The sequence below is a fragment of the Lichenostomus cassidix genome, chromosome 17 (assembly GCF_008360975.1).
Source record: "Lichenostomus cassidix isolate B80296 chromosome 17, HeHo_3.0, whole genome shotgun sequence".
Taxonomy (NCBI): Eukaryota; Metazoa; Chordata; class Aves; order Passeriformes; family Meliphagidae; genus Lichenostomus; species Lichenostomus cassidix.
The window spans coordinates 9,998,299-10,014,330 of record NC_139497.1 but is presented as its reverse complement, the minus strand read 5'-3'; the positions used below and the strand labels follow the sequence as shown (position 1 = coordinate 10,014,330).

Below are 16,032 nucleotides of genomic sequence, written 5' to 3'. Positions count from 1 at the left end.
GCAGCACCTGCCCATCCTACACAGTGTAACTGAGAAATACTCATCCACACTGAGCAGCTCCCAGTGGAATGCCATGGCAGCACCACAGCCTGACTCTGAAACAGGGAGGAGAGAAGTCCCCCAGGCTGGGACTGGATACTCATTTCAAAAATCCCTCAGACCTTGACTGTGACTGGCTCTCATCTTCATCAGCAGCACTGGGGAGTGGGAGTGTACATTCAGAGGGGCTTGTAATTCCAGGGTTTTTGTTTCACTTGCTCTGACCCACAGCCCCAAGCTGACATTTCCTTACATGTCAGCGCAGTTCTGCAGGAGATTATGCACTGGGTTTCTCACAGTTTAGGTCAGGATATTTCTCCTCTGGTTGGGCTCTGGCCAGATAAATAGGCAGGAGGCCTGTTTTGCTCTCTATACTTCCTTTCAATATCCATGGATAATCATCCTCCAGCTGCTGCCAAACTGCAAGCAAAAATGTAGCCAGATATGAAAATTTCCTGCTTATGGATCATCTGCTTCCCATGAGGGCCATTCCCACCAATTGCTGCTTTATTCCCCATTAACACCATGAGAAACAGCCATCAGCCAAGTCTTCAGTGCCAGACACAAAGAGCATCACTGCACATCCTCTGCAGCCCAGATACTGCTCTGGGACCTGAAGACAAAAGTCTCAATGCTATGATGACCTCCAAAATTTCTTCTTCTTCCTACCAAATTAAACAAATAGTATGTCTTCAAATTGAGACCCCACAGAGAAGGCTGCTCCATCTGACACTAGGCAGAGAGAGAATTTGAGCCAGCAGTGCAAGACAGACAAAGGAATATCAGTTCTGGCAGTCTGGAGGAAGCTAATAGTTCATTGGGAAAAAAAAAGTTCAGTTTGCAGTTCATCAGATGCCGAATTCCCTCTCAAGAGTGAGCAACACAGGTAAAGATCATCACACAGCTCCTCTGCTCAACTCTGGAAAAGTCACCTTCACTGTGGAACTCATGGTCTGAGGCTGATGTGAAGGCCAAGACGTTTCTAAAAATGAAATTCCTGAGCTGCTGAATGGTCACAAAAACCTCCTGCCTCAAAATCTGCAGCAAGACTGGAGACAGCACTGTGGGCAGATGACCTCATAACTGCTACTAGGGAGCTTTTAACCTTCTCAGAAAGCAGCTGAGACATGTCCCAGTGGAGGCTGGAGTGATGCAGAGGGTAATTCTCAACTGTGTGATCTCCAGTCAGTCAACTCAGGACTTTGTGCTGCAGCCCTGCAGAATGGTCCAGGGTGTGCTGAAGGACACAGGGGATGCAAATGATGCTGACATGGGGACTCCAGCCTGGCAGCAGGAAAAAGCTTGGTCACTGCTGTGCTTGGTCAGCATGGCTGCAGAGGAGTGCCCAGGGTGATGCTGTGGTTGGAAAGACTGAGGTAGTCCTTGGGTAGGAATGAGACATTTCCAAGGGGATCGGGAAGGCAGTGCCAGCTCACCGTTCCTTCCTGGCCCAGTGCTGGTGCCTGCCCTGCCTGAGGGTGGAGAACAGACTGGAGAACACCCAGAGGAGGAGTCAAGAGGATAACCAAGGGCCAAGAACAGCAGAGCTTACAATGGAAACACAAGTCACTTCTTTGATTTAACCAGGGGCTAGAGAGCAGGCTATGGCAGGGCTAGAAAGTGCAGAAACTTGGTAACTTAGTCCTCCTTCACTGAGCAGACAAGGCTATAAATAGGACCCAGGGTCTGAAAGCTACAGCTAGCTATTTTTAGTCTTAATTTAGTGGAGGCAATAATTCATCAAAATAATTACCTTATCAGAGTGCTGTATTTTCTGTCACTCAAAAGCAAGATTAGATATCTCTTTAAAGCATATCTGTGTGCAATTCAATCAAGGCTATCCTACAGAATCTGTTTCTCCAGGCAGTACAGAGATCCTGGTTTTCCTGTGTTTGGGAAGACCTTCAAGTCCTGTGAATGGCAAGCTATGGCAGCAAGGGGAAAATCTGGCACACAAATCCACACACTACCATGATGCACCACCACAATAGGGACCAGATTGTCTCAGCAACGCCACTTTTTCAGGTAAAAATTCTGGTGAATAATTTGTGTATGGCATTTGTTTAGAAAGATCTTGTCAAGATGGGTAAGGAACCATTTTGATGGTTCAGATGGAATTATGCCATCACCTATGGAGAAAAAACTGTCTTATGTGTTGGAAAGTGATTCCTTAGCAATGGCCTGAAATTCAACCCTTTGAGCAGACACTGTGGCAAACAGGTCTTTCCAGGTTTGACACCGTGTCAAACAGGTCTTTCCTCTGCTCAAACCCATCAAAGTTTTATGTGTCTTTATACACACAAACAGGTGGAGCCTATTGCTAAAGCACTGTGGGATCAGAGTGGGAAAAGCACTTGAACTCACAGATTTCCCTTGCTGAGCTGGAAGAAGTAAAGACCACTGTCCAAGTGGAATTTGGAGCTGTTTGTCTTGGTTAGGCAGGATCTGTGTGGGAACCAGTTGTACTACTAAAATGGCAGCTGCCTTTATGAAACAGTGCACTTAAGCACTTTGGATGAACAAATTGTATCCAATGTCCCTCCAATAAAGAAAGGAATTGAGCAGCAAGCCTTGATGAACTTCCTTGAGCACATCAGGTGTCAGGGTGGGTGGAGGTCTGCCACTCCTGTAGAGCCAAGAATGATCCCAGGGATGGCAGAAAAGGGTCTTCAATAGCCAGGGCCCATCCCACAGACCCTGAGAGACATGACAGCCAGCTTCAATTATGTGTCCAGATCATCAGAAGTTCATGGCAATGAGACAAGTGTGTGGTCAGATTGGGAAGTTAATCTGCAGGTCAGCAGCAGGATCAGCTCTGCTAAAGTTACTCAGGACCTCAGGGAGGTCCAGAGAACCCAGACAGGGCTGACATCAAGCTGGGAAGGCAGTTGTGGGTTGGGGTACAGACCCATGGGATCCACAGCCAGGCATGGGCATGTCCACAGCTGAGCTGAGACCAACATCCTACAGAGCATCTCAGGCAGGGTCTGTGGCTCAGAGCTGGGCTGCAGTAGGGGTGTGGCTGTGGGCACAGCCCACACTCAGGGCCTTCAAGAGCTCTGAGTACTCTCAGGGCTGTGACATCACTTTAGATTTCCATCCTGGAACCAGAGACATGGAGAACTGTGCTGGCTTTATTGCTCTCTCCCCATACTTCCATGTCCTGGGAGTCTGCAGGTACCCAGATGAGGTGAGTGCACACTCCTGAGCCTGACTCACCAAGCTAAATCCCACTCTTGATGGATTTATAGCCAGTTCACATCCCCAGTGCACCAAGTTTTCTCTGTGCTGCAAACTCATCACACAGTCATAGAATCCCACATTGGTTTGGGTGTGAAGGGACCTTGAAGATCTTGTTAACCCCCCTGCCATGGGCAGGCACACCTTCCACCATCTCAGGCTGCTCCAAGCCCTGTCCAGCCTGGCCTTGGACACTCCCAGGGATCCAGGGGTAGCCACAGCTTGTCTGGGCACCCTGTGCCAGGGCCTCCCCACCCAATTCCTAATTGGATATTAGAAATGACTTCACAATATCCCATCCCTGCCCTCTGTCCATATGAAGCCACTCCCCCTGTTCTGTCGCTTCATGCCCTTGTAAATAGTCTCTCTCCATCCTTCTAAGCAATCTCAACAGCCCAGCCACCAGCAAACATGACTCAATCAGTTCCATCTTACAGAACAGCCAGAGCCTGAAGGAGGACAGAAACATCTTTGAACCCTCCCCCCTGAACCTCCATTCAGAAATGTTTCCAAAACTGGACAATGAATGTGCCTACAATCCACTTTTTTTTGGAAACAGCCTCTGACAGCCTTCTTCGAAAGAGTGAATACATTGACAGAAACAGAATATGGATTTTAAAAGAGTCATAGCTCAATTCTAATCTTATGAAAAAGCCCCTATTCCTCACTCAAAAAAGGGAACTTTCAAAGGAGACATTTGGCATTAACCATTCCAGGGAACACCACAGCAGAGCTCTTTACCAGACAGCAGCTATCCAGCAGCACTGACCAAAAATTATCCTGCAAGATCCTATTGAAGCTGCAGGACATCATTCCTTGTTTTAGATCATTTTCAATGACTTTTTATTCATTATGACAGAACACCAGAAACACAGGCTCTGGAAGGGAAGCTTGCACTAAAGCAGAAACCCAGAAAGCTGAACTGGTGATGGTGAAGGGGTTTCCTCATCCATTCCCATTATGGCTAAATTTTCAGCATTTGCCTTGTAACCAGAAGGATGAATGAGACCACGGTAAAGACACAGTCTCAGCTGTACTTCCGACGGCAAGGACCCAAGAAAAGCCAGTTGTGCTTTTCAAATATAATGTGTTAACAGCTGCCTCACAAGACCTTGGATTTTAGGAAAAGCAGAGTCTGAGCAGTAGAAAGGTGGGAGGATGTACTGGCCAGCCTGCCTTGACAGCTCATCATGCCCTCTCCTGTATCCTCATCAGGGTTAGTGTCTTGTCATTGTAAATCATAAATCTTACTGGTCATGGGAACTAGGAGAGGAAAAAAAGGGTTAAAAAAAAAAAAGGAAAAAGAAAAGTTTATGGGGAGGGGGTTAAACCTTATGAAAATACTATCTTGATCTGATCTTAAGTGTCCTCATATTTCAAGGTATTTGAAAAGACTGGAAACCCATTTGCACAGCTCCGGGACTGCTGATCTAGTCTGCAGCAGGGGCAGCTTCTTTTCTTTTGCTGCAGAAACCATAGTGCAAGAATGGCTTCAGCCCCAGCATTCAGAACATGCCTACTCCTCCAAAACTGGCTCCCAGGAGCCACACAGCATCAGGCAGGAGCCTGAGCTGCCCCATGCAAGGAGAGGGGCAGCGCCTCTGGGGGCCAATCGTATCTGCAGGGCCCACTTCAGGCACACCCCTCCCAGAGAACAGCTGTGGTTTCTTTTCTGCTGGAAAGCCTGGACTGGAACCAGCAGCTCAGCTATTAACTACAAATGGTTGGGAAAGTGGAAAGATATCAGTGGCAATAAATCCCCTTGAAATAGGAAGGCAAGAATTAGCTGCAGCTGAGCAAAGCCCCGGTGCTCACAACACCTGAGCTCTCTGCACCGGGGAGCAGAGACCTCAGAGCCCTGGTGTCCAAGGACCTGTCTGTAGCAGGAGATTGACCAAGTGCTGGTCACCAATGGCTTTGCTGAGGGCTGAAAGCACCTCAGTGAAGAAGTGGAGCTTTCAGGGGCCGGAAACCCTAGGAATTACTGTTATGTGTGCAATCATGTGCACTGGGGCAGGTCCTTCAGCAGATGGCAGATAACAAGATTAACTTTGTGATGATGGAGTTGGACTAGTATTTTATGCCCTGCACCTTCTGCCATAATCCTGGTCCATATCCAAGCTTCAGAAAACCTGCACAGCAGCTGTCAAGAGCCACCAAACCTTAAAAGTGACAGTCTGGTGGACCACGTTCCCATAAAATCAGAGGCACCTCGTTATAGAGGGCAGGTGATTTTGGGGCTGAAGGCGCACGCGCGCCCCCTGCCGGCTGCAGCTGAAGGCGGATGAGCTCAGCTCATCCCTCCTGTCCATCATCCCAAATTGGAGCACACAGCCCGGCAAGGAGCCACGCTGGCCCACAGCAAAGCTCAGGGCAATGCTGTGAAAGGAGCAGGGAGCTCAAATGTAAAGAACTTCGCTGCAGATTTTTAAAGTGTTCAAATCCAGCACATACCAAAAATTTCTCTCAACTAGCGTAATCAAATTTTGCACTGAATTACACAGAATTGGTCATTAAAACCTCCCCTCTGTCTGGGGAGCACAGACCACAGTGCTATGCAGTTTGACGAGAACTGCCTTGTCCTGAGCTCCCTGAAATCAATCCTTTATCGAATGTGATTTAGTAGCAAGCTGCTGAGGTCATTTACATGATTCTGAAACCCAGTTTTACCTCACTATTTGAAATAATCCCCAGAAGTTCTTAGGAAAGATGCTTCTTCCCTAACATGTATGTTCAGTTATTATTATTATTACAGGAGTGTAAAAATTTTGTGCATCACTTCAGTTAAACAAGAGCCTAAACCATCAAACCCACAAGAATCATGGATATAGAATTCCATGGATTGAGGCAGAAGCTCAGTGACATTCCAGACCTAGCAGTGTCCCTGTGAGAGGGGATCCTAGTGCAGCTTTACAGTGCCCCATTCAGCACATGATCCATGTCCTGCCTGTTGCAATCCCACAGCTCCGGTGGAAGGATCCCCGAGAATGAACTCTGTCCTGCCACCCTGGTGTTCCCCACAGCCCCAGCAGGTCCCAGTCTGCACTGGGCCAGCCCTGCAGCAGATACTCACTTATGGGTGCATGCAGAGCCACATGCTCTTGGTAGGGAGTGTAGTACTTGTACTGCTTGCCACAGAACTCACAGGTATAATTGCCAGTTTCTGTGAAACGAAACAAAGACAAAGGTCAGGAAGGAGGGCAGCCCTCTCACACAACCCCTGATGCCTGAACAGGGCTTACCTAAAACAGAGGTTAGACAAAGTTAAGAGAATAAAAAGCAGTTAGATTTATTGAAGGCCTCCAAGGTACATTTAGGGCAGAGAAAGCCTACTTGAGAGGCTACAACCAAAATGGATGATGAATCATGAGTTTTTTCATACTTTGTAAGTTCTGACCGTTAGCATTTTGGGCCTTAATCCTCCAATTACACCTTCAGATGATGATGTCAATTACCCCAAGTTTGCTCCCCCCAATTCACTGTTGTTTACGTATTTTGGGGCTCTGAGGCAGTGAAGCGTCCTTGGATCTTGAGTTCTAGAAGAATTATTTTGTCTAACAAATGCTGGGAACAGAAGTTTTAGCACTTTCCAGAGCTACATACTAAAACTACAGATACACAAAAAATATAAAGCTAAAAATCCTAAGGCATCACCCTGGTTTCTTGTCTTTTTACAGAGAAACTGGCCAGGTGACACAAACATTCCTCACACACGTGGAACTCACCTGCCCTGTAATCCACACATCCTTTTCCCAAGAAAGGAAACAGTTCAACACAGAGTGATGGACCATGCATAAAAAGTCCAGTAGAACTGAACACGCTGCAGAAGATTACTCCAAAGTTACAGTAAATAAATGTGTGAAACGAGGGAGAGATGCAAGTTCTAAAGTGTGTATTACAGATAACACAGTTCTGTTCTCTCATTACAGAAAGTGTGTGATGTGTGGACAACAGGAACAACCAAAGTAGGAAAGAAGCAGCCAAGTTCAAGTATTTATATTGGGATTGTGGAGTTCTCTTGCAGGAGAAGGGGCTTTTCTGGAGTAACTGTGCTCATTCCTGCTTTGGGGATACTGGAAATTGTGGAGTGTAACCACACATGGACACCTCCTTCTCTTGCCAGTGCTGGGAGTACAGAACTGACAGCAGGTGCAAACCAAAGGAAAATCCATGGATAATCAATTGTTTCCAAAATGGACAATTCAGAGCAATGCTTTGGCAAAACCTGGTGTTCTTTCTGTTTCCCTCTGCTCTGTTTGAGGACTCACCACAAAGGCAGTGTGAATGAATCACCTGCCAGCTCTCAGTGCACCTTCAAGCCCTCTCTCATCCCTGCCAGATTGCTTTTCCCCTGAACTCCCTTCCTCTTCTCTTTGCAGAGCTCTTGAGCAGAACACATCACAAAGCTGCAGTTTTTAGGGCCAGGGCTGCTGGTGTTTGATGCTCCTTTGAACCTGAACATATCTGTGAGCACCCAAGTCCCAATCCCTCTGTGTAATGCAGTGCTTCCTGCTTTTTCTAGAGGTACTCCAGCTAAAGGCAGGTGTGACACCCCTGCACTTTCTCTTTTATTTGAAACCATGATCACTCTTACTTGGCCCAATCTTCTGGAAGGGCTCAGGCTCCTCCTCCTTCACCTCATCGGCAGTGATGACGGCCTGGTCATAGGGGTCTGCAAGAGAACAGAACCAGAGACAGCTGACTAACACCTCAGCTTTGCCTTCTACAGCTGCATGGGCACTGAATGCTCCTGCACCTGTAATCACATTTCCATCTGTAACAGGATTGGAAGACAGGAATTATAAACCAAATGACCCCTCTGTCTGACTTGTCCCTCCTTCTCCTCCTCAGGTGCCCCAGGATTATCCCTGCTCCCAGCCCACTAAAAGGCTTTGAAAGTATTAATGTTTAAAAAATACAGATAAAAACTGAATGAACACATTGCAAAGTCTGACCCATAGCACCTGGTTTTCTTCCAGGGAATCTCCCTTCTAATGCTGCTGTACTGGCTGACCGTGCAATGCAGTCTGCAGGCAAGTCACCAAACGAATACTGACCTGGGACTTCTACCAGCTAACAGCACAGCTAGCAACAAATCATAACCCAACCCACTTTATAGAAGAATTCATTTAATGCCTTGAACAACTTATTAAATCAACAAAGACACAAAACACCTGCTTCTTTGATTTTCTGAAGCCTGACCAACTGTATGTGCAACAAAAGCCTGGTATCTGCTAGGGCTGGGCATCAACCTACTGGCTGTAGAGACTGGGGAGGGAAAGAGGATGCTCCCTGTCCCACTGCAACCCCTGACAAAAGTCCTCTGACTCTTACAAGTTCAGAATTGACCTGCCACGTCTGAGCTACTGAATGCTTGAAAAGGTTTGTGAAATAAAGCACACAAAGGAGCTCGGCTTACCTGCCCGGTTTTCTGGGGCCCCTTCCACACTAAAAACTAACACAGAATAGAAGAAGGAGGGGAAGAAACAAAACAGAAATTAAATCCTCTTAAATGGTCTTGTTTTCCTCCTGCATTTCACACACTGCTTCAGCATATTTCAGCCCCACTGAATAAACCAGGCTTTGTGCCCCAGTCCCTCCTCTTCCCAGCAGCATCCTCACAGGACCTAGTTGAGCATGCCCAGCCCTAATACACACAGATGCTCAAGGCCTTTGTTCTGACCCTGACACAGCCCCAGGTGAAGTTCAGGTGCACAGCTGCCTCACCCCTGTGTGTGCTGGAACACACCAGCTCCAGGGAAGACCTGGGATAGTCCTTGCACATACAAGGAGCCATATCCAAGCTCTCTCGTGGCCCTCACCAGAGCTTCCTGAGACATTGCTGACTGAAGCAGCCACGTTCCCCTCACAGTGACTGTCAGTGCCTCTAATTTCCTTCTGGCTCCCCACAGGAGGAACGAGCTGGCAGTGGTGCCCTGCAGGAGAACACGGGCTGTCCTTAGAGCACATCCAGATGTCCACACATTCCAGGTAAACACAGCCATTTTTTTTGACAACCATGTTTTGTGAAAAAACACTTCCTTTTCTGAGATGGCCCAGCCATTCAAAACCTGCTGCTCTCCAGGCAGCCTCTTTCTAGAACTCTCCTTGGCCAGGCGAGGAGCAGTACTGACAGGCAGCACACACAGGCAGGGTCTGGAGTATCTGTGGGCTCTGAGTTGAAGAGCTTTAGATGTTTAGTAAGCAGGGGGTAAGCCAGTATGTTGATACTTCATTTCCCCCAATGCAGAAAAAAGGAACACTGCTTCTAGCAGTGGATATCTGCTTCTGTCCAAGTGTCACCAGCCCAGGCCACAGCTACAGTCACAGAGGAAAAATTAGCCTGTGAGGGCCACTGACAACTTCATTAGTTCACAACCACAGTGATTAACAAGAATGAAACAACATTTCCCAACTATGAAATACTTCATAGAGAAGTATGTTGGGAACAAACCTGTAAATTCAGAAACCAAAAAGCAACCAACTCCTTCCCAGCAAATAATCAGACTGACCATTTACCTTGAGGCACTCAGTCCCAGGATCTCCATCCTAACCATGAACCTCACTGCAGACAGGACTGCAAGGTCCCCAGATCCCAGCACAGGGTGTTGTTTTGATGACACAGAGAGAATCAAGCACAGCAAACTCCTTCCTGCAGCGCCTGTAGACTGTGCCTCCATGGCAAAGACAGGCAAGCCACACTGTGCCATGTCCTGCACACCACAGGCCACACGCTCCTGCAGAACCACATTTTGCTTCCCCAAAGACTTCTCAGCCTAGTTCAGATCTCTGAATGTCAAAACATTACTCACCATCCACAGCATGTAGGTCTCTGTGCTCTTGGAAGCAGCTATAGTATTTATATTTTTTCCCACAAATGTCACACGTGTACCTAAAATTGTCTGTAGGAAGAAGAAAAGAGGACACTTTAGAAACTCTGATATAAAATGCAAGCACTGCAGCCACACTGCTCAATCAGACACCCCCATGCACAGACACATCCCACATGCTCTGTCAGATCTCTAAGGCCCACAGACAACCACTGCCTCACACTGTCCCCCCTGTGCCCCACACTATATGGCTTGGGGCATATTCTGATTTATTTCCTCTTCAGACAGCTCTGCTCTCCAGGGCAGACTCCACAGACCTCACAGCAATGAGAATGCAGGGCAGCAGGCATCTCTTTTGGAAGTTTAGGGCTCAGTAAGCAGCTACTGGTCAGGATGGGGACAAAGCGGCAGAACTAAACACAGAGCTAAATGTATGAGCTGTTAGAAACCAAAGCCTTAATATGCCAACTCTAGCATAGACTGGATGCAGCTCACTGCTGCAGTTTACTGATTGCTAACAGCACCCAGAATCCTCTTAGAACCAACAAAACCAAGAAAACCAAGCACCTAAGGCATGCAGGATAGTAAGGTGCTCAATGAATGGAGGACTGATAAAGCTTGGCCTCAAATATGTTTGTTCCCTACACCCCAACACTTTACCCCAGCAACAACCAAGCCCTCACCACAGCTATGTGGGGCAGACAGACAGATGGAAAATAGCTCCAGATGTTTATGAATCTGGTTTGTTCTGAATGGGGATCAGTGTCTTTACCTCAGCTACTGCATCAGTGTAAGAGGAGGATTTCCCTGGTCAGCTTGGTGGGGTGTTTCCCCCCTCCACTGCCTGATGCACCCCTTGGGGTACAGACTGATCTCCCTGAGCAGTCACCAACCAAGTGAAACATATCAGTTTGTACAGCCACAAAGGATCTTGAAATCAATGTGGTTTCCTTCCCTGCAGGAGCGAGGAGTGCAGGCAGCACCTACCATGGCTACACAGAGGACCTGCCATGGAGCAAGCTCCCCTGCAGCAGTGGAGCTGTATCCATGTATCCCTACCATCAGGGATTATGATTACTTCTCCATCACTTTACTCTTAAAGTTACTCCATATTTTAAGCTAGGATATATCGGTACAGTCTAATCACTCACTTGGGTTCATCACTCAGCCCAGCAGCACACAGGGCTCAGCACTAAATAAAGAATCACTGTGGCTCTTTATTATGTTTAGCAGAGTGACTGTAGAAGCTACGGTGATTTAGCGGAGGAAAATGTCAAATCTAATGCCAAATTCTGGGCACTGGAACTTTACCTCAGTGAGTAAAAAATATTTGTATCTTTAACAGAGCACAGCAATGCTAAACTACAGTTAAGGAGTTTTTAGAAGTCTAGGCTCGACCAGAGAGGTGAAAGGGACTCAATGAACAGACAGTGCATGGCTCAAGGAAGAGGAGGAGGAGCAGCAGTGTTCTCACACACCTGTGAGAACATTCCAGTGGGAAAAGCATTGGTGAGTCACACTTAACTGTGTTTGTTTCATTATGTGATCATGTGCAGGCTCCTTCTGTGGTCACACAATAGTGCTGAGGGTCTCCCTCCACCCTGGACCCTTTCCCACAATGAAAATGATCTAATGATTGCTGCTGAGTATCTGTGTAGCTGTTACAAAACACCCTCAGTCAATTAGCACAGTCAATTAGCAAGCCAAGTAGCGAGAAAACTCGTAACATGGCATCAGTAATCAGTCCAACCTCACTGGGTGTCCCCAAACCAAGGAACCAACCTCCTCTTTGAAGTGCAATGAGCCATGCAGAACCAACTGAAGATTAACTCTTCAAAAGAGTCCCAAAGACCAGGCACTTTCACATTTGGAGGGCAAAAACTATTACAGCCTTAGTTTAGAAGGAAAGAGCTCAGTAGATAAGGAGGCTTGTTAGAACAGAAGAAAACTAACACACCATTTCACAGGCATGGCTAGTTGTGGCCCCTGCCACCCAGGCCACATATCCCCAGCAGAGCCCATGCTGGGCGTGAGCACTTCTTCGCTGGGCAGTGCAGGGAAAAGGGAACATGGTAACAAGTGTACCAGCACACCCCAAAAGAACAGGGGTGTGCTTATGTTTGTTAGGGGACTGTCTTCCTGCAGGCAGAAGGATCTCTAGAGATTACAGAAAAGAATTTGTTCCAGCTGGTGCAGCTTGGCACTGATTTCCTCCTGGACTCTTGGAGAGAACACCCAGCAAATAGTGCCCAGCCCCAGAGACAGGACTTTTACAGAGAATTCACTAAGTTCCAAGAACTGTCCATGTGCAGCCAAGCTTTACCTCTCTGAATAACAGCCCTCTTCAGGCTGCTCCCAAGTGCCAGACCTCCTCCTCCTTACCCAATAAAGCCATCACTGCTGACAGCCCTTGAATACTTCCAGCCTCACCCCAGCACCAACTGCTTTCTTAGCCAGAAACTCCCTGGGCAGAACTAGCCCTGCAGTACTACTTAGAAGCACAGAATCTCCCGGGTTGGAAGGGACCCACAATGATCAGACACCACAACAGTCTCAGAGAATTGTACAAACGCTTCCTGAGCTCTGTCAGGCTGTGACCACGGGGAACCTGTTCCAGTACAGTTTTGCACTCCTACCCCAAGGTGTCCAGCTGGTGCACCACATCCAATACATGCAACAACACAGCTTGCCATGGGAAGACCTGCAAGGGACTCCAAATGCTCAGGTGTGGCTGCAAACCCACACTGAAACCCATCCCTAAATCTCTGGAGAGATGGATCCAGACAGAGCCAAACTAAGACAAACTAAGCAAGTTTGCTCAGATCCAAACTCTGCTGTCCTCAGGGAGACATTAGGGCTCCCCCCAAAGCACAACCACACCAACTGGCACTCTTAGGGCAGGGAAAGACACTGCTTAGCCCACCAGCACATGGATTCAGTGCTGCTCCTTACTGCTATTGACATCCTTGCTCCAAGCAGAGCAATTGCCCTGCTGCAAACACAGACCTTCAAAATCCTCCAAAGACATCTGGTCAAATCCCAAACTCCAGCAGGTATCACTCTCCCTTATGCTCAGGAGCCTTTCCAATGAGAGCAGGGATTCTAGAGAGAGGTCTAATGAGTACCAGCTATACTTATGTGGTCAGCTCACAATTAATCCTTAATGCACAGGCCAAAATAGAGCATCTCATCTTACCAGTAGAAGAGGCAAGGCATAGCCTCGTTACAAGGCAGCTCCTCAGCTATAAAGCACCCACATGCTGAGATGGCAAATGGGCAGGTTTTTCAAGTACCCCAAGAAATAACTCCGTGGAGCCTGAAAGCAGTCTTGACCCCTCTGCTTGCAAGTGGACCCCAATAAGAGAGAGAATGTGCTGCTCTTCTCCGCCCATATCCAGGGGCTGCTGCCAGCTGGCTCCTGTGGTGTGTCCAGTACTCACTTGCACCTGCTGAACCCCCTGCCCTGGGGCTGAGCGCAGCTCTCTTCCCAGATCCTGCATTCAAGATTTGGAGAATTTTTGTTGGTTTGATTCAAATATTCCACAGAGAAGGAAGCACATATTTCATTTTGGCAGGGAAGAGAGGGCAGAGAACACATGCCCAACAGTAACAGGCAGAACAAGACACTTCTTTCCGTAGGGCACTTGGCCTCAGTGGATTTTGCTTTAGAAATCCAGAAAGGGAAAAAGAGCAATCAGAAATGTGTTGAAAGGTCAGGAGCTCTGTATCACTAAAAATACAGCTAAAAATACAGATCACTTAACCCACCCTCCTATTGCAGGAATACCACAAAAGCTGTGTACAAACTGGTTTCCAGTAGGCTCCAAGAGCTCTGCACAGCATCCCAGAAACCCACTCTGGAAACAGTCCCATCCAGCTGCCATCCCTGCAATGCTGACAGCACAGCCCATGAAGAGTCCCAAATGATGGACTCTCCCTACAGCAGCTGCAGGAGCTCCTCAAGGACTTATCCAAGGTGAAGAACAATTTTCACCTGGCCCAGAATTCACACTGAGCTTTCAAATGGTAAAAGTCACAAAAGGTACTTGATAGAGGAGCTCTCACAGCAACTGGCACTCTGCAGATATCCTTGAATCCTATTGATCCTACTCTTGCAGAGCACTGCAGGAACAGATGTCTAGCAGGGACAACCTCTACATGTGGAAGGGCAGAAGTGCTGAATGTAAACAGAATACAACAGCCTGCTGAGTTATTCCTAACATCCAGAAGTGCTACAGGTTCCTGTCAAGACAAAAGCAGGCAAATTAGAAGAGGGCAGTCTGGACAGCACTGCTTGTCCTGCTCCACGGTCAGGGTGGCACCTTTGCACCAGGAGGTTTGGGAATGGTAAAGGAAGCAACAAATATCATACATTCTGAATCATACATTCTATGATAACTCCACATTCCTCGTTCACCTTGACAAACAAGGTTTCCCAAACATAAAGTCCAGCAGCAGCTCTGAAAGGGCAGGAACTGAATTTCTTACAGCTGCAATACATTTATGTCAACTCTCTATCTGAGGCTGTTTCTGCCCCCAAAAAGGCTTTCTGAGTGAGGCTTAAGTGACCACAAAGGATCAGCCTCCAGCCTCGGCCAGTAGATCACAGGACAGTTCATGACAGGCTCTGATCCCCAGTTTCACATTCCTGAAAATCTGCTGGCAGATGCTCGAATCTTTCTGAGCTGGTGACAAATCCAGACGGCTGGAGCTGGGGAATGGCTGTGTGGCAGTACCTGGAAAAAGCATCACCTTTCCTGGGATATCTGCCTCACTGAAAGCAACACCAACATTCTTCAGGAAGAGCCAGTCACCATGACTAATGCACCTGATGCAAAGAAACAGGAGGGGATGGCATTTCTAAAGAACATGCTGCATGCTTCCCACTGGGAAACACCTTTCCAAGCTGTGTCTCACTATCTGAGTAGCCTCCCCAGAAGACCCAGAGTGCAGCTACTGCTTCCTTACAACACATCAGGGAAAAAAACAAAATATCTGGGACCCTCACTTGTTTCTGTGGATTCCACCCAGGGCAGCACAAAGACAGCTCTGGAGAGAGGCTTCTTCTCCCTTTCCGCAGCCAGAGGGGCACCTAGATGGAAAGGAACACATTTATGGCTTCCTAAGCTCGCAGGACATTCCCCGCGCAGGCTCACGGACAATTCCTTTGACCTGAGCCTTTGGCATCTTTTGAGGATTCCTTCCAGACTGGCAGTGAGGAGAGGCAGAATCAGGGCTGCAGACAGGACCACAGACCTCCCTCTCCTCCCCACTGGAACTGTGCCTTGCACACAGGTTTCATCTTTACAACTGCATTTTAGAGCCAGGGGCAGCGCTGCCAGTAAAATCAGCTTCAATTTACATCAGAACTCAACTTAAAGGTGTCTAATGGCAAAATTCCTTGAAAAGGGAGCAGGACTGAGCCCAAAGTCAGCAGCAAACCCTTAAGAGGATTAAAGTACCCAGAGTTACATTAGAAAGGATTAAATAATAATAAACCCCAGAATTCTGGAAAGGACAGAAACCCTCGCACACAAAGGCACAAGCCAGATCCTAAATGGGGGTAAGGAAAGAATTTTCCCTGTGGGCAAACTATTCCAAGGTCACTCATTTCTCAATAATTTACTTCCTTCCCACAAATGCCTCTGTCAGGAACACAGGAGACATTGAGGAACACACTGGCTTAACACAGTGTTTCCCATGCTTCACACAGAGGGGTCCCTTGGGATGCAAACTGCCAAGCCAGGAATAATCCCAAACCTTCACACAGAGGGGTGAAATCCCCTGAAATGACACAAAGATTGGTGCAAAGTGCTGGCTTTCCTTCCAGCTGGCAAGGGGCTAAATGACAGCTGAGAGGGCATGGAGCCACAGACTTGTGCTTGGCTTCTCCATGAAGTATTCCAGAGCCTTTCCAGCTCCT

General features: G+C 47.6%; 1 protein-coding gene across 16 annotated transcripts in view; it reads right to left on the bottom strand.

Annotated features, from left to right (window-relative positions):
• Positions 1–16,032, bottom strand: part of ZNF618 (zinc finger protein 618) — a 160,431-nt gene that overhangs the window by 36,064 nt on the left and 108,335 nt on the right. For 4 of the 16 annotated variants that reach the window (XM_085076462.1, XM_085076467.1, XM_085076466.1 and 1 more), the window contains exons 7-12: positions 15,118–15,201; positions 13,550–13,603; positions 10,092–10,181; positions 8,699–8,734; positions 7,874–7,951; positions 6,353–6,442 (exon numbers count right to left, since the gene is read on the bottom strand). In XM_085076462.1, the coding sequence (XP_084932588.1) occupies positions 6,353–6,442; positions 7,874–7,951; positions 8,699–8,734; positions 10,092–10,181; positions 13,550–13,603; positions 15,118–15,201 (432 nt within the window). The remainder of the gene's footprint in view (positions 1–6,352; positions 6,443–7,873; positions 7,952–8,698; positions 8,735–10,091; positions 10,182–13,549; positions 13,604–15,117; positions 15,202–16,032) is intronic. The other 12 variants (XM_085076468.1, XM_085076463.1, XM_085076471.1 and 9 more) reach the window with 4 other exon arrangements.